This window comes from Zalophus californianus, chromosome 1, assembly GCF_009762305.2.
Source record: "Zalophus californianus isolate mZalCal1 chromosome 1, mZalCal1.pri.v2, whole genome shotgun sequence".
Classification (NCBI taxonomy): Eukaryota; Metazoa; Chordata; class Mammalia; order Carnivora; family Otariidae; genus Zalophus; species Zalophus californianus.
The window spans coordinates 1,007,944-1,030,387 of NC_045595.1; the positions used below are offsets into that span (position 1 = coordinate 1,007,944).

General features: G+C 61.1%; 1 protein-coding gene and 1 non-coding gene across 18 annotated transcripts in view; both read right to left on the reverse strand.

Annotated features, from left to right (window-relative positions):
* The window catches only part of TCF3 (transcription factor 3), a 33,212-nt gene extending 11,850 nt beyond the window's left edge, over positions 1–21,362 (reverse strand). For 10 of the 17 annotated variants that reach the window (XM_027583341.1, XM_027583343.1, XM_027583342.2 and 7 more), the window contains exons 1-6: positions 20,776–20,931; positions 18,835–18,948; positions 15,359–15,431; positions 2,996–3,069; positions 2,697–2,775; positions 554–621 (exon numbers count right to left, since the gene is read on the reverse strand). In XM_027583341.1, the coding sequence (XP_027439142.1) occupies positions 554–621; positions 2,697–2,775; positions 2,996–3,069; positions 15,359–15,431; positions 18,835–18,906 (366 nt within the window). In that variant the 5' untranslated portion in view covers positions 18,907–18,948; positions 20,776–20,931. Of the gene's footprint in view, positions 1–553; positions 622–2,696; positions 2,776–2,995; positions 3,070–15,358; positions 15,432–18,834; positions 18,949–20,775; positions 20,937–21,345 lie in introns of those variants that run through there. The other 7 variants (XM_027583352.2, XM_027583351.2, XM_027583353.2 and 4 more) reach the window with 4 other exon arrangements.
* Positions 11,620–11,813, reverse strand: LOC113919152. The gene has a single exon (XR_003518867.1). It is a non-coding gene; the product is annotated as a U2 spliceosomal RNA (small nuclear RNA).
* Positions 21,363–22,444: the final 1,082 nt, after the last annotated feature.

Genomic DNA, 22,444 nt, shown 5'->3' on the forward strand with positions numbered 1-22,444 from the left:
ACAGGTGGCACCTCTTGGGACGAGGCCTAGCTGCACTGAGGAGTCACAGGCAGGGGACCACGGTGGCTGGCCATTGTCCACCCGCCCACCCCACCCCGGCCTCTCGGCTGGGTCAGCTGTGCTGGGTGCCTGTGGGGTGGGCTGCCCAGGAGGCCAGGGGACCCTAGGGCCAGCCTGAGGGTAGTGGGGAGAAGACCTTAGAGCTACCAGGCTGGCCTCCGTGTCCCTATCTGCCACTCGGGGGTGGGCACGTGTCTCTCAGACTCCTCCAGGTGTGCATGGCAACCCCCAGCCTGGACCCCAGGTCTGGGAGCCATGGGGCGGGGGCTGTGGCCTCCCCAGCATTCCCCTTGCCCCGTCCACACCCAGCTGGTCTGGCCCAGGGCGCGGTCCTGCTGCAGGTGACCAGCACTTGGCTCAGCCAGGGAACCCTCTGCAGATCAGACGACAACCCCAGGGGTAAAGGTGGTGGGGCAGACAAGCGACTGCCGCCCCTCACCTCACTATCCAGCATCAGCAGACCCAGGGCCCTGGCCTCAGACGCGGACCTCACCTGACTCAAGCCGCCAACACCTGCATCTCTCCCGAAGCCGGTGTATGTGCTCCGCTCGCTGCCCTTGCCTGGAGGAGGAAAGACTTGCTAGGAGCTGACCCCGGGGGTGGCATGTCCCAACAGGCTGCCCCAGCGCCAGGCACACGCCTGCATACAGTGGGCGTGCTCTCTCTGCACAACACCCAGAGAACTTCGGTGGGACACTGGTCTCCCCGTCAGCCTGGGGGACAAGCAGGGGTTGGGACGGACACTGTCCCAAGACGACCTTCAGAGGATGCAGCACACCCCCAGCGCCCCCACTGCCCCCCCCCCCCTCCATTCACAGTCATGAGGCATCAGCTCCCAGGGGGCTAGGTTCCAGGGACAGGCTGGGAGTCCTGTGCACCTGTGAGGCTCAGCACCCAGCCAGCTGTTAGCTCATCAACGAGCACGTGACGTCCCCGGATGAGAAGGGGCCCTTCCCCCATGTGGGCAGGCAAGACCTGGGGCTGTGGGGACAGAGACTGCCCAGCAGCACCAGTGCAGACGAACGCCTGGATCTAGCCTCCCCTAAAGCAGAGTCCCTGGCTCAATCAGTCTTCAGCCGGGTGCTGGTGTCCACTGAGAGTGCACCGTTACCAGCCTGGACATGAGATAAAAACTCAGATGCTCGGACAGCTAACTGGAATTACTCTTGAGCTAGGCGAAAAAAATCTCCCAGTTTCCTTAGCATAAAATTACAATTTTGGACAAACTCTTGGAGCAGGTGCTGCTGGGGACTGGGGGGGCAGGGCTCCAGAGGCTGTGCCCACAGTCCTGCCCCCCTATGACCCCTCAGGGCAGACGATGCTGGGCCCGTGGAAGATCAGCAAACCAGGCCTGGAGGCCAGAGGCAGGGGGTGGGGTGTGTGTGGGGGGGTTGCCCCGGTCCAGGGAGTAAATGCGGTGGGGGTGGGGCAGGGGGTGTGGAGCCTGCGCTTCCTTCCTCCCGGGGTCAGCATGTGAAGCAAGGCTGGCCCGCCCAGCCACAGCTCTGGGCTCAGCCCAGGAAGGTGGCTTCCCCTCCCAGACTCTCAGCTCCCCCTGCAAGAATGGGGTGTTGGGGTTCAGGCCCTGCATACAGCAGGCACCAAATAGGGGCTTCCTGAGAAGCAGGATGAGGGTGGCAAGGAGAGGAAATGGAGGTACTGTGAGGGAACCCTGTGAGCACAGAGAAAGTAGCTAAATCCATGCGCCGGGCCTGCACGTCAGGTGGGATGAGAGCTGGGGAGCCAGACCAGGCTGGGGGCCACAGCATGAAGCCCTGGGAGGCCTGCACTGTGCCCACCTCCCCGCCAGCTCGCCGGGTGGGCCTGGGTGCCACATGGTGGGCCGGGCACCCAGCTGGGCTCTGGGCCTTGCTGACCAGGCCTGGCCGTGGGAAACTGCCCACATCAGGAAGCAGGAGGAGGAAGGGACAGGCAGAAGTAACTGGAGTCCCTGCAGGTGCACAGGCCACCCCAGGCCACCCCAGGGCACACGCGGGGCTGGCCTTCACCCTCCCGGTCTGCGAAATGGGCACAAACCCCCATCACACAGGCTGTCTCTGGAGGCTGCCCTTCCCCCCTCCCTTCCCGGGCACCATGCTTGCCTGTCCGGCTCCCACCGTGCACCCAAGTCCCGGGGACTCTCACAGCCACCCATTCACGTGGGCCCTCATGGTCCCAGAGGCTGAGCCTCCGCTAGCTCCCACAAGCCCTGCACAGGTCCCTTCGTGCTGAGCCTCAGTGGGCCCGTCTGCAGGTGGGGGAGGCTGCGGGGCCCCAGAAGCTGGGTAAGGCCTCATGACCCGCCACATGGAAAGTGCTGTGAGGGCCCTCCAGTCGGACACCGAGGCTCCAGAAGGGACAGTCCTCACCTGGGTCCCGGTGGGAGGGAGTCAAGCCCAGACCTGCCTGAATCCTGACTTTCGCGGCCGGCCTCAGAAGGGCCCAGCCCGGCTCTGACCACCTCCTTAAGTTGCCAGGACTCCTGAGGCCGCTCGCCCATGGGCAGCAGGCCACAGCCACCCACACCCTCTGCTCTGGGAGAATCCGCTGAAGCACAGGTGCCCTGAGCACTCTGGCCGCACCTGGAGGACCGCAGGGGAGCATGAGGGAGGGGACGGTGCCGCGCGGACACTCACCTCCAAGCCCCGGGCCCAGGAATGTGGATGAAGAGAGACTGCCGTGGGGCTCACTGAAGTGTGTGCCGTCACCATAGGTCTGTGGAGGCAGATGGCTCTGAGAGGTGCCGGGGGGACGAGCTCCAGGAGGCAGCCGTGCCCGTGAGTGCCCGAGTCAGGGCCTGAATCCACGTCCCTGGGCCCATGGCCCCAGGAGACCAGGTTGGCCTCTGACTTCCCCCTGTGAGCCTCAGTTTCCCATACACTCCCCACCCCAGAGAAGGGAAACCCCGGTCTCGGGCCTCACAGAGGCTCCTTACCCGGCTGGGGTCAAAGGAGGAGCTGTTCTGGTCGCCGGTGCCCCAGGAGCCTGAGCTGGGCCGGTCCTCCAGACCTGCAGGGCAATAGAAGAGAGTTAGGGTCACTCTCACCGCCACCCTGCTCCGAAGTCCACTCTGGCTTCCAGCAGTTCAGGGAGAAGCCCTCCTTCAACTCAGCCGTGTTTCCGGGCCCTTCCTGACCCAGCCTGGCCCTGGAGTCTGTCTGGCCTTACCCAACCCTCGCTCTGCCCATATTTAAACTGCCAAGGGGGTGCCCAGCCGGCTCAGTCAGTGGACATGCAACTCTTGACCTCAGGATTGTATGTTTGAGCCCCACACTAGATATAGCTGTTACTTAAAAATAGAATTTTTTTTTTCCCAAAGATTTTATTTATTTATTCACAAGAAACAGAGAGAGGCAGAAGGAGAAGCAAGCTCCCCATGGAGCAAGGAGCCCGATGCGGGACTTGATCCCAGGACCCTGAAATCATGACCTCAGCTGAAGGCAGACGCCCAACTGACTGAGCCACCTAGATGCCCTAAACAAAAATTCTTAAAACACAAGACAAACAACTGCCATTAGTAGGAAGCACCCCAGACACCCTTAAGGCCCACAGTTCAAAAAACAATTCTACCAGTTACCTCTGCCAGCAAACTCCTACCCATCCACCAAAGCCCCAGCCATGATGCCCACCCTGGGCAGAGCCCTCACTCTCAGAGCCTCCTCCCCGCAGCACCTAGTTTCTCCCTCTGGTCCAGCCCTGACCACAAGGGACTGGGGCATCTGTATCAGGCTCAGTCCCTCCTTACCCTGCAAGAAAGGTTCACGAGGGCACCGTGAAAGCTCTGATCTCAGGGAAGTGGGGGTCTCTCCCTTCCCATCACTGACAAATCAGGAGACGAAGCCACTCCTTGGCTGAAATAACAGCACGGCTACCACCGACTATCTCCCAGGCCCAGGCTGGCAGCCCCTTCGGGTTGAACGGAGGCCACGGCGCAGCGGGGGTTAACCAGCGTGGCAGGGGATCTGGGTCTGGAGCGGTGGGGCAGGGCAGGGTGGGACCCTTATCTCCCCCCAAACACTCCCAGGCACCACCCAGGACTACCCCCCTCCCATGAGGCACAGAGCCTTCCCAGGCCGGGGCTCTGACTCCATCCACCAGAGGCAGCAAGACCACGAGGCCTGACAAACACACGTGGGGCAGGCCCTGGGCCCCCGGCCTGGCCCCAGTACCACTCTGTCCTCAGAGTCCTTCCTCTGGAAACGGGAACACACCCCACTCTGCAGGACCCAAGTAAGGCTGGGGAGAGGTGGGCTGGGGGGACCTGTGCCTAGCCCCGCCGTGTGGGCCAGGCACAAGCCCCCCCAGCTGCCCCGTGACCCCACACAGCTGGACTTTGGGGAGGTGGCAAGAACCCCAGCAAGAATCCTTCAGCCAGCCCGTCTCCCCTGCCCCCGCTCATCTTTACCAGAAACTTTTTTCAAATTTCATCCTATTGCAATGCCTTTGTGTTAATCATCCCCCCAAACTGGTGTTTAATTGCTGCCTGATTTGCATAATCATGCATATTAATCCCTCGGCCTAATGAATATGCATACACATTTAGATTTTATTTTCTAATCAAAAATTTCCACCGTAATTGCAGTGGGGGGGGGGCTGCCTTAGCCAGGGGTGGGGGGGCTGCACCCGGCAGGGGCTCCCACCATTAGCCACCAGGTTTGGGGGATCCACACCAGGGAACAGAGTGGCCGGTGAGGCAGGGGTGGCCTTGGGCAAAGTACCAGCAGCCCAAGCCTCAGTTTCCCTCTACACCCACTTGCCTGCTACCCCTCTCCGTCTGGAGCAGCCCCCACCCCTGCAGCCACCCACAACATGCCCCTGCAGGTGCCAGGACCCCACTGCGGTGAGCAGGGAGGCCACGTCCCAAGACCACAACAGACCACGTCTGAGGACAACTCCCAAATGGGCACCTGCAGCCCAGCCCCTGTGGAGCCTGGCAGCATGAAGGGTACCCTGGGGCCCAGGGCCTCGCACCCACGGGGACCCCACAGGCTCCTGGCAGAGGCAACCAGGTCTGGCTCTGCCCTTCCTGGAGAAAGCCCTCACCGGCCCCCAGCCTCCCCTCTCCGAGAGATGTCAAAACTACGGACGGCCCCTCCCCCACCACTCCACTAACAGTTATTAACCCCCCCAATTAATCGTACATTTTAATAACCATTATGAATATTCATAACATTCCCGGTCCACGTTCTAACAGCCTAAAGCCCTGCTGTCAGAACGTAATCTCTTCATGCCTTCCTTCTTTAAGGCTGGAGGTTTCGGGCCGACGCGGCGGGAGGCTGCCTCAGGCAGAAGCGGGCCCGGGACAGGGCAGAGGGCAGAAGGAGCTCTGCCAGGGCCCACAGGTCGGAGCTTCAGTACCAGCTGGAGCTGGGGGGAAGGAAGCCACCCACCTGCCCAGGTGGCCATGGGGATGGAGGCCTGGGCTGCAGAGTGGGCGGCACCACTGGCCCTCAACGAGACCTGGTGCCCGCCGAGTCCCCTCCCCCGCAGACATGGGGGCTGGGCTCGGAAAGGCCCCCAGCAGACACCGGCCCCTGTCATGTGCTGGACTGCCCTGGGCCTGGGTTGGCAAACTGCAGCCCAGATACCAAGCCAGCCCCCCCAACGCCCCCCCATGCCTCCTGCTTTCTAAATCAAGTGTCACTGACGTGTGACCATGCCCATTTATTCCTGCAGAGACAGAAGGTCGCTGGCCCCTTGTGCAGAAGCTCAGCCAACCCCAGTAGGGAGGAAGATTCCCGAAGCTGGTTACTCTATATGAAGAAGCCCCACCGACAGACCTGGGTACCAGGGCTGGGGTTACGGCGTGGGGCAGGCAAAACCCAGGTGCCCACGAGCCCGGCTCTGTGAGTGCTCCCTCACCCACGTGCCCAGGCTAGACCCCCCAGAGCTGTCCGCTCTCCCTCCCTCCCTCCCTCCCACCGCCCACCGGTCAGAGCCTGCCTTCCCTGTCCGCTCCGCCACATCCGTGGGTCGTCCTGCAGCAGTGCTTCCCCCCGCCGGCCGCCACCCGGGGTCTCCTGCCCACCTCCAGGCCTAGGGAGCTTTCTGAAGCAAAACCTGGCTCTGCCCCACCAGCAGCCCCTGCAGCTCCCCGCGGCCCTCAGGGCAGAGACCAGATCCCTCTCCACCACGCTCCTTCCCCCAGCTCATCCCTTGCCAGCCCCAACCCATGAGCGGACCCCCACCTACACACCCGCCCAGAGTTCTGCCGGTCCCCACACCCGCAGATTCTTCACCCTCCTTCAGGGGAAGTCGCCTGGCCGTGCCCTCCAAGCCTGGGGTCCTCCGTGTATCCCTAGCGTTGCCCACGCAGGGCTGGCCGCCTGCAAACAGCCTCAGCAACGTCCATGCCTCACTTCCTGGCTGCACCAGCCACTAATGAACCTGCGTCCAAGAGCACTTCCGCGGCGCCCGCACCGTCTGCCTGCCCTATCCCGGCCTCGCGTGGCTGCTCATCACCAACGTGGCCAGCATGACGGCTGCAAGAAACCTGCGTGACTTTTAATAAACGTAAGCTTAGATGACTATATGTGGCTCATGGCTGCAGTGCTGGACAATGCGGCCCCAGAACCCAACGACTGTAACAATAACAAAAGCGAAACCACGCTCAGGTGACGGTGACGCGTCTAAAACACACTAACAATGTCTAAGAACAACTACTTGGAAGCGCTCACAGAATTCTTTTCTTCCTGCAGTTTATCAGGCGGCGCCGACCCTAAGCCGGTCAGCTCTCCCTCTCACAATGAAATCCCCCCAAACCGTGGGGCTGGTCAGGCAGCCCCGCCTAGATGCGGCCCCGGGGGCTCGTGGAGGAGCGAGATCGACACCAGTTTGGATTTGGGGGCAGCCCTTCCTTGGCTGGGGCTGTGGGCTCCCACAGGGGAGGCCTCACTTCCTGGGATTTTGGGGGTTAACTTTTTTTTTTCTTAAGATTTATTTATTTGAGAGGAGAGGGGCAGAGAGAGAGAATCTGGAGCAGACTCCATGGAACCTGACATGGAGCTCGACCCCACGACCCTGAGATCATGACCTGAGCCCAAACCAAGAGTCAGACGCTCAACCGACTGAGCCACCCAGGTGCCCTGGGGGTCAGCTTTTAAATTTCTGTATCATTTCAAAACTGGGGGGGGGGGGAGATCTGCGAGGGGCATGCAAGGTCTGAACCCAGGCTCACTCAGCCTCCTTATCCCCACCCCTCTGCTTTACCCTCTGCCTTCTGTTCACACCCAAGAATGCTTCCTTTTCTGGTCTGCATAACTTCAAATTCTAGTAAGTTCCCAGTGTTGGCCGCGGCCAGAAGAGCCCCCTCCCCACCCTGTTCTGAAAAGGATCATAAGTGGGTTAGAGATGTTGCCGGTAGGATGCGAGACCAGCAGCACGCACGACAGACGCAGGTGCCAGACAGGCCTGGAGCCCTTGGTACAACCACCCGAGTGTGGGGGCAGGAAAGCAGGGGTCCCCGCATGACCTGAACACAAGCAGACTGGAGACAGAAGAGGAAGTGAGTAGAGGCCACACCCCACCCTTTCTAAGAGCAGGGGGACCCCCAGACCTGGGGCTTTGCTCCTATGCAACAACCTGGGGCTTCCCCGGTGGCTGAGCCAGTCTCATGTTAAGGTGGGTCCCACAAACACGTGGTAATTCAGAGAAACGGGGCCCACCCGGCTACAGAAGCTGCCCCCCACCCCGCCGCGAATTTCAGGAAGACCCTCGTTCTGCTTCAGGCTCAAGGGGACCCGTGTGGTAGCTGAGTGTGGGGATGGGAGACCCTGCCCCCCAATATGAGCTCAGAAGCCAACCTGGGGTCTCTCTGCAAGGAACAGACGGAAGACAGAAACACATGTGGGACGCCAAAGACGGACCGAGATTCCGGACTTAGGATTTATCCCAGCAAACAAACCATCTGAGGCAGCAACCACCAAGCACCCTCAAGGTATTAAGGAGCCTGGGAGCTTCCGAAGTAGAAGAGATTTCAGAAAGAAAAAGCGAGAAAGCACGAAAAAACAAGCAGAGCGGTGACCCCACAAATCCACAGGAGACTTTGAAGGGCAGCAACCGAGGCCGTGGTGTGAGCAGCAACCATGTGGGAAGGGCGCTCCGGGCCGCCCCGCGTGGTGGAGACGGACAGCGCTCCCGGACAACCGAGACAACGCACAGCAAGACCTAGCCTGAAACCACACCCCGCAGAGCTGACAGCGCAGGTCCGAGCTGTGGACCCGTACAGCCCACTGGCAATTGAGAAAAATGAATGAAAACGCAAAGAAGGAGATGAGAGAGGCACACACACGTGCTCCTGACGTCCAGGATGGACAAAGGTGCACGGCTCAGCTCGGCCGGAGCGCGAGAAGGGAGGCGGGTGGGCCAGGAGACCTCCCAAAGGTGGTGGTGAGCACCACCCACGCTGGCTTGCTGGAGGGTGGCTGTGGACCGCCGGGAGTGGGTGGTCGCCAACGAGACACCACCATGTGGAGATCAGCAGAGCACTCGGGGTTGGTGGAGCTGCACCCACCGAATCCTTGCAGCAGCTGTGGGGAGAGGTGAGGTCACCTGCTCAGGGCCCCTCAGTAACTACTGCGCCCAGATTCTCACAAAGAGAAACCACGTTTTCGACGAGGGGCGATCACTTACGCCAGTCATCAGGATGGGGGAGAGGCTCATCCCTGTGCTTTCCCGCAGGAAAGGGACAATCTGGTTTCCCCTTGGGGTTGGAAAAGCCAGAAACGGGAGGCTCACACACGTCATTTAAACCACAAAGTCAGCAGTCAGTTTCCCGAACTCTGCGAGCCTGGCACTGGTGGAACACAGCTCCGGCCGAGCTAGGGAGGCTACGCACCAGCCGCCACGCAGACGCATCATGCAACACCGTGAGGAGCAGCTGGAACGCCCGCCTCCAAGTCCCAGCCCGAGGGGCGAGCCTTCACTGAGGACGGGCTGGACCGAGAGAAACAACCCCACTGACCTGAGCCCCAGGAGCCTCAGAAGCCACTGCCCTCCCGTCAGGCACAAGCCCTGGGGGGCACATGCAGAGACCCACAGACATGCTTGTGGAGAAAGGGGCGCTGCTCTTGGTCCCTGACATGGAACACACGAAAGATGTGAACACGGTCAGGCAGCAGACACAGACCCCATGGCCCCACGCCCCGCTGCACCTCGAGGACACGTGCATGGCGGCAGAGCGGGCCCTGCCGTGGCGAGGGCGGGAGGCTCTGGGTCTTCCCAACAGGGTCAGGGCTCCAGCCGCACCCGGACTCTGCACCGGGGACCTCGATATGAGACGGGGGACGGATGCTCACCCCCAGCCTGGAAATCAGAACTCTCCAAAGGAACTTGACTCAACAGGAACATTTTTAAAAAGAAAGTATCAAATTTCTCTAAAAAATAATAGAAATGCATGTAACTATGGCCACCAGACCCTGCAGAACGCAACCCCGACAGAAAAGTGTGACCAGCGACACCAGGCCCCAAATGGGAGGTCGACAAGTGCGCCGGCCCGCGGTCCGAAGTCAAACACAAACCAACCAGCCACAGGTCTGAGAGAAGTCAGGGAGAGAAAAGCAGTACGACAGACGAACGGCAGTTTGACAGTGACACCTCTTTCTGGGAAGAAAATCAGTAAGAGACCAGAGGCAGCTGAATCAAGGACAAAGAACTGAAAGAAAAAGCCACTAGACTCAGAACCGAGGCATGGACTCTGCCTCCTGACAAACGGGGACAGGCGCGACTCTGGAAGCCGCTAAAGGCCACACCAGCCACCCTACCCTGTGTCCCAAGTGAGGGTTTTCCCCTCAGACAACCCCAGAGCTGACAAGAGGCACCAACAAAACCTCAACAGGAATCACTGCACGGAAAAACGGGCTCGAATGCAAACAGGGAGGCGGGCCAGCTCCCCCAGCTCCCCCAGCACCGGGGATGGGCCCCACTCAGGGGTCGCTGACAGAAGCCCCCGCCCATGCGACTAAGGACCGCGGGCAAAGCGCTGGGCCGGAGCGGGCCAATCTGTCCGGCGGCCGACACGGGGCACAGACGGCACCTGGGGACAGTACCAGGACGTGGAGAAGGAAAGTCAAGACCGTGCTCCCTGGGGACATCACGTGGGACCAGAGGAAAGCGCCCCGAGTGTGATAAACACACAGCTACAGGAGGATGGACCTCCAGCGACCACCCGCGTCAGCCCCAGTCCCGCTGACGAGCCCGACAAGCCCAGAAGCACACGCCCGCAGTTCCAGAGACGCCGGCCACTGTGAAAAGGCACACGGCGTCCGCACTGGGACGCGGCGGGTGAGGGGCCCGAGGACGGCTGGACCGGTCAGCCAGGAAACCAAACCAAGGGAAGGGCACCAACAGGGATGTCAGGAGGCAAGCAGGACGAACAAGGTCCCCAAAGCACGGCATGTACACTTCTAGAGCACCTGGACCACCCTCACCAGAGAATGCAGCACAGAACAAAACGGAACCGTAGAAGAGCCAAGTGTCCCGTACGTCAGTTTCTAAGTTTCTCCTCAAAGCTGTACAGGTCGAGAGAGAGAGAACCTGAACAGACGGGGAAAAACCGGGTTCTGACCTCAGGAAACTGCAGTGGAGACAGATGGTTCCTTCCCAAAGTCAGCTATGAAGTCGATGCTGCAACACATCCCAACAGGGTTTCCCTCCGGGGCAGGGCCGTGGTGTGAGCCTCCCCGAGATCAGGACACAGAACTGCGTGTCTGGGGCGGGGGGGCCCTCCGAAAGCACAGCGGGGGCGGGACCGGGACACACCACAAAGCGCTGGCAAGTACCACCAGGGGCACTGAGGCAGGAAGACGGAGAGATGACAGGAGGACACAGAAGGTCACGGCCGCCTGGCGCCCAAGGAAGCGCCCTCCAAACCCCCGCCAAGGCGCACCCCGGGCGTGACTCTCAGGCCCGACTCAGCTGCTCTCTGGTTCCAATGCACACGCATTGCTTCTGGGCACTACCTGTCCCCTGACGCGCACGATCCTTCCCCAAGCACAGCTCCACGCATAGCTCGGCCCGCACCTCTCAGCTCCAACGGCCTCGGTCCACTCCGCCGGGCTGCGTTCACGCGGCTTTAACCCAAAAGGTGCGGGAGCAGAATTCTGAGGTTGCAAACAGTCGGGTTTTTTATTTCGTTCTACTCTTTGTTTTTTTCTAGTTTTACTGCACTTTTCTCATGGGACACAGCTTATGCTTGAGTCTTTTTTTCTCTCACATTAGAAATTTTCACTGTGACCAGCATGCAGCCCGTTTCCATAAAGGGGGTGTGGCCTCTCACGGACACACGCTTTTACGAACAGGCACCCCCCAGAATCACCCGGAAGCTATTACAGGCCCCCTCCCAGCCTTTCCAACAGAGCTCAGGTGTAGTCCCACGGGTGAGCCCAACGTGTGCACCAGGCTGGGAACTGCTGTCAGCCCGGGACCACTTCACGGTCAAGATTCTCCACCTCCCGCTTCTTTCTCGTGGCTCTGCTCTGCCAAGGATCACCAAGGATCATCTGCCCTCCTGCAGCTTTTCCCATACCCTCCTCATTCCTGACGTAGCAAGCAGCAAGGGCTTTCGAGACGCCCACATCTGCACTGCTGAATGAACGGTGTCGCCAGATTCCTAAGGATTTCTCAGAAACGGCACCAAGGCTAGAACGCCCTAAATGAAAAGACCTGACAACATACAAATTTAATCTGTGAAACAGAGACCGATTAAAAATCTCCATCGTTAACACTTGATCTTAGCCAAAAGGCCGAGAAGCGATTCTCCATCGTTAACAAGTTACAAGGTTAGGAAATAAACTGCACCGTAAGTCACAAAAGACTAACACCCTTTCTACGCAAAGAGCTCTTACAAATCAGTAAGAGCAGCAGAGGACGGGGTAAGGGACACCACAGGAAAGCAGCATCAGGGAGTTACTTGGGATGGTTACTAAACTCACCCTAAGTGCAACGAGAACGATAATCTTGCTTATTTCACCAACCTGTGAGGACTAAGGACTCAAACGATCCAGGCTTGATGCCTGGAATACAGCGCTCAACAAATACTGAAGTAAATCGCGGATGGTAAGTATTAGTGTTGCCGTTGTTAAAAGCTCATCGGGCAGCAAAGAAAAACTACTACCGATACGGCTGATAGAGCCAACAACCTGGACGGGCGTCCAGGGAACTCTGCTCAGTGAGAAAAGCCAATCTCAGAAGGTTACACAATCTCACGTGGTTTCACGTATTCCTGACATTCTCAACATGACAAAACCAAAGCTAGAGAATAGCCCGTGGCCCCCAGGGGTGAAGGGTGGCAGGTGGGTGTGACCATGAGGCAGCGGGCAGCAGTAACAGCTCCACATCTGGACCGTGGCGGTGGGCTAAGGACGCTCCACGCAGGCTGGAAGTGTGCGGGCACCCCCACCCCCGCACTCACACCGATCATGCCTGGGTGGTACCAAGGTCGGCTCCCATGCTGCGGGCGTGCAGGTCTCTCTAACTGCCCGTCTATGACGATTCCAAAGAAACTGATCAACTCCAAAGAGGGGCGGGGCTCAAAACAGTAACGGAAAACTCATCAAAAAAGAACTCACGGCTGAACTTCTGAAAAGGTGACCACGCATCATGAGTGACATAAATGCCCCCTAGAACAGCATATTCCTTGTCACCCATGAAGCGGGAGGGGAGGTTTGAAGACCTGTGCTGGAGCAGGGGCCGGGCGGGAGGGGCACGCTCGTTGGGAGTCCACCTCCACAGGACACCGGCCCCGGACAGTGCCGGCGCGGTCTTCGACAGTCCCGAGTGTAGGAGTTTTACCCTAAGCACGTGTTACGTTCACAATTCTGCTAACGAGAAAGCTGCCCAGAAATGATAAACAGGTGTCCTTTGCCCCATCCATACACTCTTCCTGGTGTCCAGGGCGGCCTCGGACCCTGCGGTTTCCGGCAGATGTCACGCTATCACACGACTCTGTGCCTCATGGCCTCCCGAAAGAGGGGTTGGGGACGAATTCTCCTCGAGTGTTCTCCAATCCAGATACGAATCAGAAGATCTCCACCTCAAGTGATCCACGTCCCTCTGCCACCACTTCTCAAGCAGACCTTCCACCATGCCACTCACCGTCAGAGCCACTGCCCACTTGCTAACAGAACGGACCGAAGGGGACAAGCTGACTTAGGCGACGTGAAGGTCCACCGGACCAGAACGCACGAGGCGGACCGGCCCAGAGGAGGCGCGAAGCTGGGGGGGCCATGAGCATCCGGGAGCCCCTGGCAAGCATGTACGACCAGCTGACGGAGGGCGAGCTGCCTCGCTCTGACAGGGGCACACCTTCCCTGGGCCCACCTGCCAACGGACCAGCAACCTGCCCCCTTCCCGGCGTCTCCAGCCCCACCAGGAAGAAGGTGGAGAAATGAGCTCAGAGCAGAGAGAACCCTGGGGTTCTGGCCAAGCCCAGGTCCCGAGGCTCCCAGGTCTGAAGGCAAGGCCAGGAGGGCTGCACCAAGACACACCCACACCTCCAGTTTACAAAGTACTCACACCCCCGGACTCGCTGAATCATCTGGCCGCCGGCACACACCCTTTTACAAATGAAGAAACTGAGGCTCACGGTCACACCACCTGATACAGGCGACACAGTGTCTTGTGCCTGGAATGGCAGCCAGGACGGGCCCTTTCGCTCCTGGTCCCACGCCCCCAGCCACACCAGGCTCAGGCTGGTGTTAGGGGCTTGAACTGAACTGGGTGAGGGGCCCCTGGCTGCATACCCAGGACGGGGGTCTCCCAGGCTGGAACAACCACACCCTGTCCCCATCCAAAGTGGTCAGGGCAGGGCCAGAAATGGGCAGCTTAGAGGGGCACCACCCCTAGGAGCTGCGGCTTCGATGACTCGGGGCTGCTGGTCCCAAGTGGACCCCGGAAGAGGGAAGACAGCCTGGGGCAGGGGCCCAGCGGGAGACAAGAGCATGCCTGTGCCGTCTCCTCCAAGGAGACCCCCAGAACCTGACCCTCTGCCCAAGCCAGAGAAAGCGTAGCACCCCAGCTCCTGGGAGATACTTCTAGAGGGAGGGAGCGAGATGGCCTGTGGGGATTTCCACAGCTCAGAGAGGACTCTGTCCAGCCTTGCAGCCACTTCCTCAGGCAGAGGGGAAGGCCAACATGGTGGGGGGTGCATGACAAAATGTCCCTCTCCTTGTGGAGGGTGCCTGAACACAACCCACCCCTGAAAACCTCCCCTTCTCCAGCCAGAACACACTAGATACCCCAATAGAATTGACAGACAACTCCAAAAAAGAAACTTCCACCCCAAGTTCCAGAGTCACAGAAGGACACACACCCAATCCTGAGACCCTGGAAAGATGCCAAAATCCAAAGAGTGGCAGAAGATCCTGGTTTGCCTGAGGGGTTCCCCCAAATCCCCCCAACAACCAAGTGGACTCTGCAACGTACACAAGGCACCCCTCTCCGCCCACAGTCCTCCAGGGCTCCCACCTCCCTGGAGTAAGAGCCCAAGTCCTCCCGAGACCCCAAGGCCCTGCAGGACCTTCCCCATTCCTCCCTGCGCTCCCCTACCCCCTTTCGCTCACTCTGCTCCAGGCACACCACTCCTCCTTGCTCTTCCTCCAACACACCAGGCCTGGTTCTGCCCCAGGACCTTTGCACAGGCTGTGCTCTTCACTTTGAACCCCCCTCGGGTCTCTGCTTAAACAGCACCTCCTTGAAGACCGTCCCTGACCACCTCGGCTTTGTGACCACCTCCTCCCTGCTGCTCTGCTGCCTAACCCCTGTGGTATGTGCCTTCAGCAGGAAAAAAGGCTCTGTCCTCCCCCTACCATGTCATGGGTCCTCAGTGCCTGGTAGGCGACTGACTCACCCAGGTCTGCTAAGGACATTCCTAGTTTGAATGTTCAAAATCCCAGATGCCGGGACCACCCCTGGGTCCTCAGCAGGATGGTCAGCTACCCCAGTGCTGGGTCCCAGATACGGTACTCCCATAACATACACCTGAAAAAACAGCCAGGAGCTGGACCTCTCCCTGGACTCGTAACGTGGGCAAGACTTAGGAAGGGCTGATTCCAGCAACTCCTGGGCCTCCATCTCCCCCTTAAACTGGAGACCCAGGGCCCCACAGGGACCACGGGGACCCAGGAGGCTCAAGTCCCCACCTCACATGTGCCCCCGGGCCCCAGGCCCCTCATCCTCATCCCACCCGTCTGGGTGCCACCCCCAAGCACGTCCTCCTTTGACGTCCCCTCCGGGTGGCCCCAGCACCACACCCCGCCCGGTGCTCCCAGCCCACCCGCTGCCCCAAGCCACGGGGTCCTACCTGAGCCTCCAAACTGGGCACCAGCCAGGGAGGTGGGCCGGCCCTTGCCGTTGGCCACGGGCAGTGGGAACATCTGTGGGGAGAGAGAGAGAGGGGGGCGTGGGGGCCAGGGCACAGCTCTGCCTGGGGGTCCGTCCCACCGGAGACCCCAGGCAGGAAAAGCAGCTCCACATGGGGAAAGCACGGCCTGCTGCCGGTAACGGCACGTCTGGTAGAATTTAGACACTCTGCTGGGAGGATTCCCGGCCAGCTCCGTCGGTGGAACGGGCAAGTCTTTATCTTGGCGTTGTGAGTTCGAGCCCCACACTGGGTGGGTGCAGAGTTTACTTAAATATTAAAAAATAAAAACTCTGGGCTCCTGGGTGGCTCAGTTGGTTAAGCGGCAGCCTTCGGCTCAGGTCATGGTCCTGGAGTCCCGGGATCGAGTCCCGCATCGGGCTCCCTGCTCAGCGGGGAGTCTGCTTCTCCCTCTGACCTTCCCCCCTCTCATGCTCTCTCGCTCATTCTCTCAAATAAATAAAATCTTTAAAAAAAATAAAATAAAAAATAAAAAACTCTGCTCTTTGCAGCTGAAATAACTGATTTCAGGACTGGAAACCCTTTACTTGCTCTCAGAAACAATACAAAGTTGTCCTTAACTTTTCAGCTTTAAAAAGTTAGAGTATTGCTCCCAGAGCCCAGCAGCAAGGGTGAGCTGTACACAGGCCAGAATCCCCTACTGTCCTGCACGCCCCTGGCCCTGAGCAGCAGGCACGTGGGGAGGGCAGCTCCGCCCAGTCACAGGGATGGGAGGAGGGTGACCTGGGTCAAGCGTCCCCCACGTGCCAGGTTCTGTATTCACTGGCTGCCTGGGGTCCCTCATCACATCTGCCCCTCAGGAGAAGCTGAGGCCCAGAACGCCGGGAAGCTGGAGGAACCTGGGAAAGGCTGTGCCCACCCCCCAAGAGGTGACTTGGTGGTTCTCCTGGGCACCGTGTGGGAAGGCCGCCTCCTCCCCCCCCACCCGGTCTACCCAAACCCACCATGTTAAGTCCCTCAGGATTAAACAGCTTAAGAGCATTAGCCAAGAAAACCCAACATCAACAAACCCTTTTGCCACACAAAACAAAACACGTCCATGCCCTAGTCCCAGAGTCTAGGTTTCTAGACTCCATCTAGGGCCCAAGTGATTAAAGGTGCCTGGAATCAGGGCCAGGGGCTCACTGGGGAGCTGCCGACGCCCCCAGCCCCCTACCTACCCCGCTCAGCCAGGAGATGAGGGCACAGGGCCTGTGGGCAGGACTCTCGGGCAGCGTCACGAGCCCCGTCCCCACGCCCCGTTCCACGGGAGGGAAACAGAGGCCATGTGCTCAGCTGGCCTGGCAGGCGGGGCAGCAGGGGCTCATGGGAGGCGTGGAGCCTGGCGGGAAGCAGGTTCTCACTGGGTCTGCACCCCCTCCGGGGGCGTGGTTGTGCTCACTCAACTGGCCCAGCCTCCCCAGGGCCCTATTTCCCACATAGGGTCCTGCCCCACTAGGGAAACTGAGGCCTGCATTGAGGGAGAGGTTGACTGAGCCACAGTCAGAACCAACTGGAGCCTAGGCCTGGGGGTCAGGAGCCAAGCCCCTGGGGGTGAGGGGGCCCCATCCCAAATCTTTGTTTTGTCCCCTAGGGTACCAGGGGCTGCGCTGACGTGGCATCTGCCACAAGGGGCACTGGGCCCTGTCAGCCCTGACACTCCCTCCCCCCCATACCCTGCAGCCTCAGTCTTCTGTGAAATGGGCCCAGGGCCCTGACCACACGGGACACTGAAAGCCAACCCCGCAGGCGTCCCCCACTGCTCAGAGCCCACGTGCCCTCCAGGCCCCGATGAGCTTCCTTTCTAACCACGGAGACTCAGGGCCTGGCAGGGACGGCGGCTGATGCCATGGCTCAGCCGTTTCTTCGTGTTGCTCTGACAGTCACCTCTCCTGCTGCACAGGAACTCGGACCCGCAAACACTTCCCTTCCAAACCTTTCCTCAGTCTAAGACCAAGTGAATTTAAAACACAAATCCACTCAGTTTCTCTGGGGTAGGCGGGAGCAGCTACAATGAGACCACGAAGCGACGGGGGAGGAGGCGGGGGCTGTCTGCACCCAGTGACCTGACCAGGCCTCTCTCCTTGTGACAAGGACGGGGAGTGCAAATCCAGCTCCAGGTTCACCCCGAGGGAAGACACAGGGCACTTTACCCCTCGGCCTCAATTTCCTCATCTGTGAGATGCGTCACTGTTTCGGAACCGGGGTGGAAGAGACGTTTGGACCCACCAGACAGAAGGGGCAGGGGAACGAGGGGTTCAAGGCTCTCAGATAGAAGAGGCAAAGGGGCCAGGTCTGACCCTGTGCCCACCCCCCAGCCCCCACCCCCCACCCCAGTCTGTTCCAGCTCAATAGTCTGTGACCTGTCAGTTTAACAAAAAAACAACTGAGCTGCACTCTGGGTTACTCAGCCGGGGAAGCAAAAATAAAATGGGGCTTAAAAACGGCTCAAAAATACCAGTATGGCCCTTCCGGAGCCGGAGCCCTCTGTCCCGTGGGCTGTGTTTTTCCACAGGATGGCTGGTGTCGTTTCGGTTTGGGGACTTTTGTTTTCGACAGGCCTCAGTGGCCTGGGCCTCGTCCTGGTGGAGGGTGAAATTCAGACTGAAAGTACCCTCCCCCAACCCGTTTCAAATCAAAATAGTGCTTCCTGGCGCAGGAGTGGGAGCAGGACTCAGGGAAGTGTCCCCGGGCAGGCTGCAGAGGTTCAGAGGACACCCGGACCACCCGACACTGGTGACAGCTGACCCACTGCACAGATGAGCACACCGAGGCCGCCACTCCCGGCACCCAAGGGCCCAGCTGAGCTGTGTGATGCCCGGGAGCCAGCACCCTCCCGGGAGCTCTGTCTGGCCAGGCGCTGCCGCCCAGGCCTGCCTCGCCACCACGGAGTGACGGTAGTCATGGGAGTGACGGTAGCAGCTACTGCCAGGTCAGAGCGTTTCCTCCAGGCTGTGCTGCCCAGGGATTCCCACGCCCCCCAGATCTCCTACGGCCACCTGCCCGGTCCCCCCGCCCCTGACCACCCATCACGCTGGCCCCATTTGGCTGAGTAACTGAGGAGGTGGACCTCACTGACGGCGCCTCTCTTCCTCACTCAGGCCCCACACCGGCCATCTCGGTGCTGGGTGCCTTTTTTTTTTTTCCTTTTCTACCCACATGGCAATAATAACCCCGATCACACCCATTTTCCAGGTCGAGAGGCCAAGGCCACTGCTGGCCCATACCCCACGCACCCCACCGCACCCCAAATCCTCCAGCCCCCCCTCCCACCAGGGAACCCTCCACCCAGCCAAGTTTGAGGTCTGGCTCTTGGCTGTTGGGGTATTTCTGGCGGATGCTTCTGTCCCAGGAAGCCTGGGGGAGCAGGCCCACACCGAGGCAGGGCGGGAGCCCGGGAAGGCGGGGCCCTGGCTTACCATGCTGAAGTCCAGGAGATCACTGAGCTCCTTGTCTGTGCCCACGGGCGCCATCCTCTGTGGCTGGTTCATTCTCCAGGGCCCAGGGTGGGTACCTCAGGCCTAGAGACGGCCCTACAGAGGAGGGGACGGACACACGGGAACACGGAGAGCAAGGAAGAGATCTGAGTGACTGTGGCAAAGGTGAACAGATGGGCAGTGGGAGAGCTGTTTTAAAAAAGCCCTTCTAACGGCCCTGAGGGCTTGGGTCTTCCCAGAACAAGCCCCTTCCTGACCCTGGGGCTGGGGGCAGGGCAGCCAGGACTCCCTGGTTTGGGCCCCTGGAGACCTCTCTCCCTAGAGCCCTCAGGGAGTATGAACAATGGGGGGGGGAGTCCGCGAATACACATTCCCTAAACTCCCTCCAAGACCACCAGGGAATCAGATTGCAAATTTTAAACTGCACGCAGGGTGGGAGTGGTCCCATCACCAATCCGCCAGAACCCGCCCCTCTCCCCCTCCCATCTCTCCTTTCCAACCCCCCACCCCCGGACTTGCCACCGCCAGGGAAGGGGGAGGGCAGCCCAGGCCCCATCCCAAGGGAAATTTTGTGACCCCTGCCCCCCAACAGCTGTCACAGCGTGTTGTAAACCAGGTCGCCCCCAAATTCAAAGCTAAAAACAATCTTCAGTTAAAAGGCACAACCGCCTTCCTGATTCCCGACTGAAAGTAGGGAGGGTGCCCGGTGCAGGGACCTACCTACAAAGCTCCCCTCCACCCTTAACCTCCTCCCCCCACAAAAAAAAACAACTGAACTGAGAGCAGGGAAAAAAAAAAAAAAAAAACCACCACCACCACCACCACCCTAGGTTGTTTTATTGTCACGATGTATCCGGGAATTATTTTTAAGCAACTTTGAAAACATCCCTTGCCTCCCGCTCCGGGGGTGGGGGTGGGGGGGTGTCCCCAAAGCAGGGTTTCCCCCGCACGGCCCCAGGGGCCTCCATTCCAGACCGCGGGTGGAGGCTCACCTGCCTGGCCCCCATTCCCCCCACGCCCCAGGAGAGGAAGCGGAGGGGAGCGCGCAGCCCCTCCGGCTTCGGTCCCGGGCTTCCCGGGCGGCTGCGGGGCGGAGGGGGTTCCAGGGTCGAGGGAGACCCCGCTTCGGAAGCGGAGAAACCCCCGCTTTGTTTGCCACCTCGGGACGAGGTGTGAAACGGCTGCCCCAGCGCCCCCTCCCCCGCCAGGTCTTTTCTTCCTCGGAGGGCGTGTGAAACTGACTTTGTTGAGGAGTACGAAACCGCACTTTTTTGTGGGGTGGTTGAAACCGATTTCAAGGCAGACCTGAGGGGAGCTGGAAACTTGTGGGGTGTCGCAGGACTCCGGGGGACTGGAAGCGGCCTCGGAAGGAGGAGGAGGCGCTGCGAGCGGCCGGGGGCCCGGGGCCCCCACCCCGCCCCCACCCCGCCCGCCGCGGCCGGTGCAGGCGGGCGGCCCGGGAGCCTTTGAAGCCGGGCCGCCCGCCGCCGCCGCCCCGGGCCGCGCTAACGCGGAGCAGATGTTCGCGCCCCGGCCCCCCCTCCACCCCCCAGCCCGGCCCTCAACCTGCGCCCGCGGGGCGCGCCGCCGCACCTTCCCCGCCAGACAAAAGGACGCTCCCCCCGCCCCCTCCAAACTCCGGCGCCCGCGGAGGGGGCCCCCCGCCGCCCGGCCGCCCGCCCCGCCCGCCGCGCCGCAAAGTTTCGCCAAGTGCGGCCCGGCGGGCTGGGGGCGCGGCGCGGAAAGTTGGAGAACAATGACGCCCGGCCCGCGGCGCGACGGGGAAGCACCCCCGGACGGAGCCCCCGCCCCAACGTCCCGGGCCCGCGGCGGCGGCGGCGGCGGCGGCGGCGGCGGCGGGGGGAGGGGGGGCGGGCCAACTTCGCACAAAGCCGCGGGGCCCCGCGGTCCCGGCGTGCTCACCTGCTCGGCGCGGCCGGGCCCGCAGCGCGCGGGGGGCGGCGGCATGAACGGCCCCCCCGGACAAAGGGGCGTCGCGCCGGGCCCCCGAGGGTCGCGCGTGGGCGGCGGCGGCGGCGCTGGCCCGGGCCTCCCCTGCGGCCCGCCCCGCGGGGCCCGTGCCCGGCCGGGGCGCTGGCGGAGGCGGCGTGTGCGGAGCTCGCGCTGCCCGCCGCCCGCGTCGCTGGGCTCGGTCCGGCCCGCTACGCCCGCGGCCGCCGCCGCTGCCTCATCTTCCTGCGGCGGGAGACATGTTCCGCCCCCCGCCCCGCGCGCGGCCCCGCCCCCGCCAAGCCCCGCCCGCGCCCCGCCCCGCGCCCCTCCCGGCGCCGCCGCGGATCCCTCCGCCGCCGCCCGTTCGGCCCAGGCCGGGCCCCGCGGCCCGTCTTTCTGCGCGCCCGCGGGAAGCGGCTGGGGCCTCGAGCAGCCTGGGGCCTGGGGGCAGGGGCGCCCGGGTAGGGCGCCGGCAAAGGACGCGGGGAGGGGGCCGGGACTATCTTCCAGCGCGGAGGCGCACGCAGGGTGGAAACGCACCCGTGACGCAAGCGGGCATGGACCGTGAGACGGGAAGATAAGGCAGGGCAGCGGTGGCCAATCGGAGGGGCGAAAGTGTGATTGGCGGGATTGTTGGCCATTCGTGATGCGGCCCCGCCCCCTCCCCGCCTCCTCCGCGAGGTCTAGCAAAGAAAGAGGTGGGACTCTCGGAGCGTTAGGCCCAGAGAAGCAATGGGGGTGGGGTTTGGGGTTTTATTGTCAGGTTTGCGTGGCCGCCCGCGCGGCCTCTCGGACCAGGTCGTGTCTCAGTTCCTAGGGCTGGCCCCCGGTGCCGGGTGTTGAGAGCGGGCACCTACGCCGGAGGACAGGATTTGAACCCATGTTGCTGGCAGGGCAAAGGAAGCCAGCTCTCTTTCAGGGTAGAGAGGCCCACACGGAGCCCCCCGTGTGCCTCTGACTTGCTGGTTGCTTTCTCCTACCCGAGTCTCAGTTTGCTCACCTGGCTGAGGCAGGACCCAGCCTTTTGATGGGCCGGGTGGTCTGTGTCTCTTTTTAGGTCCGAAATTCTTCGCACATCCAGGGGCTCTCCGGCTGTGAAGGACCACAGACCCTACAGGATGGGAATAATAAAACTACAAATGAAAATATCACAATCTTGGGGCCCCTGGGGGTCTCTGCTGGAGAAGCATCTGCCTTCGGCTTATGTCATGATCCCAGGGTCCTGGGATCGAGTCGCGCATGGGGCTCCCTTCTGGGCGGGGAGCCTGCTTCTCCCTCTCCCACTGCCTCTTTTGTGCTCTCTCTCATTCTCTCTCTTTCACTCAAATAAGTAAATAAAATCTTTTAAAAAAATTATCACAATCTTTCGCTGCTTCCTGTGTCCCCAGAAAGCCACACTTCCTTCCAGGCCTGGGAAGAGGCCGCCATCCTCCTGACCCTCCAGACTCTGGCCACCAGAGCCTCTTGGCTGTTTTGGGACCTGCCAGGCTCACGCTCACCTCCAGGCCGTTGCCCTTGCTGTGCCCTCTTCCTGGAATGCTTTTCCACTCACACCTGGAAACCCCAAATCACCCTAGTTCAGTGCTGCCCCCAGCCCAGGAAACAAAGTGGGGGTCCAGGGTGAGGGGTGAGTGGAGAA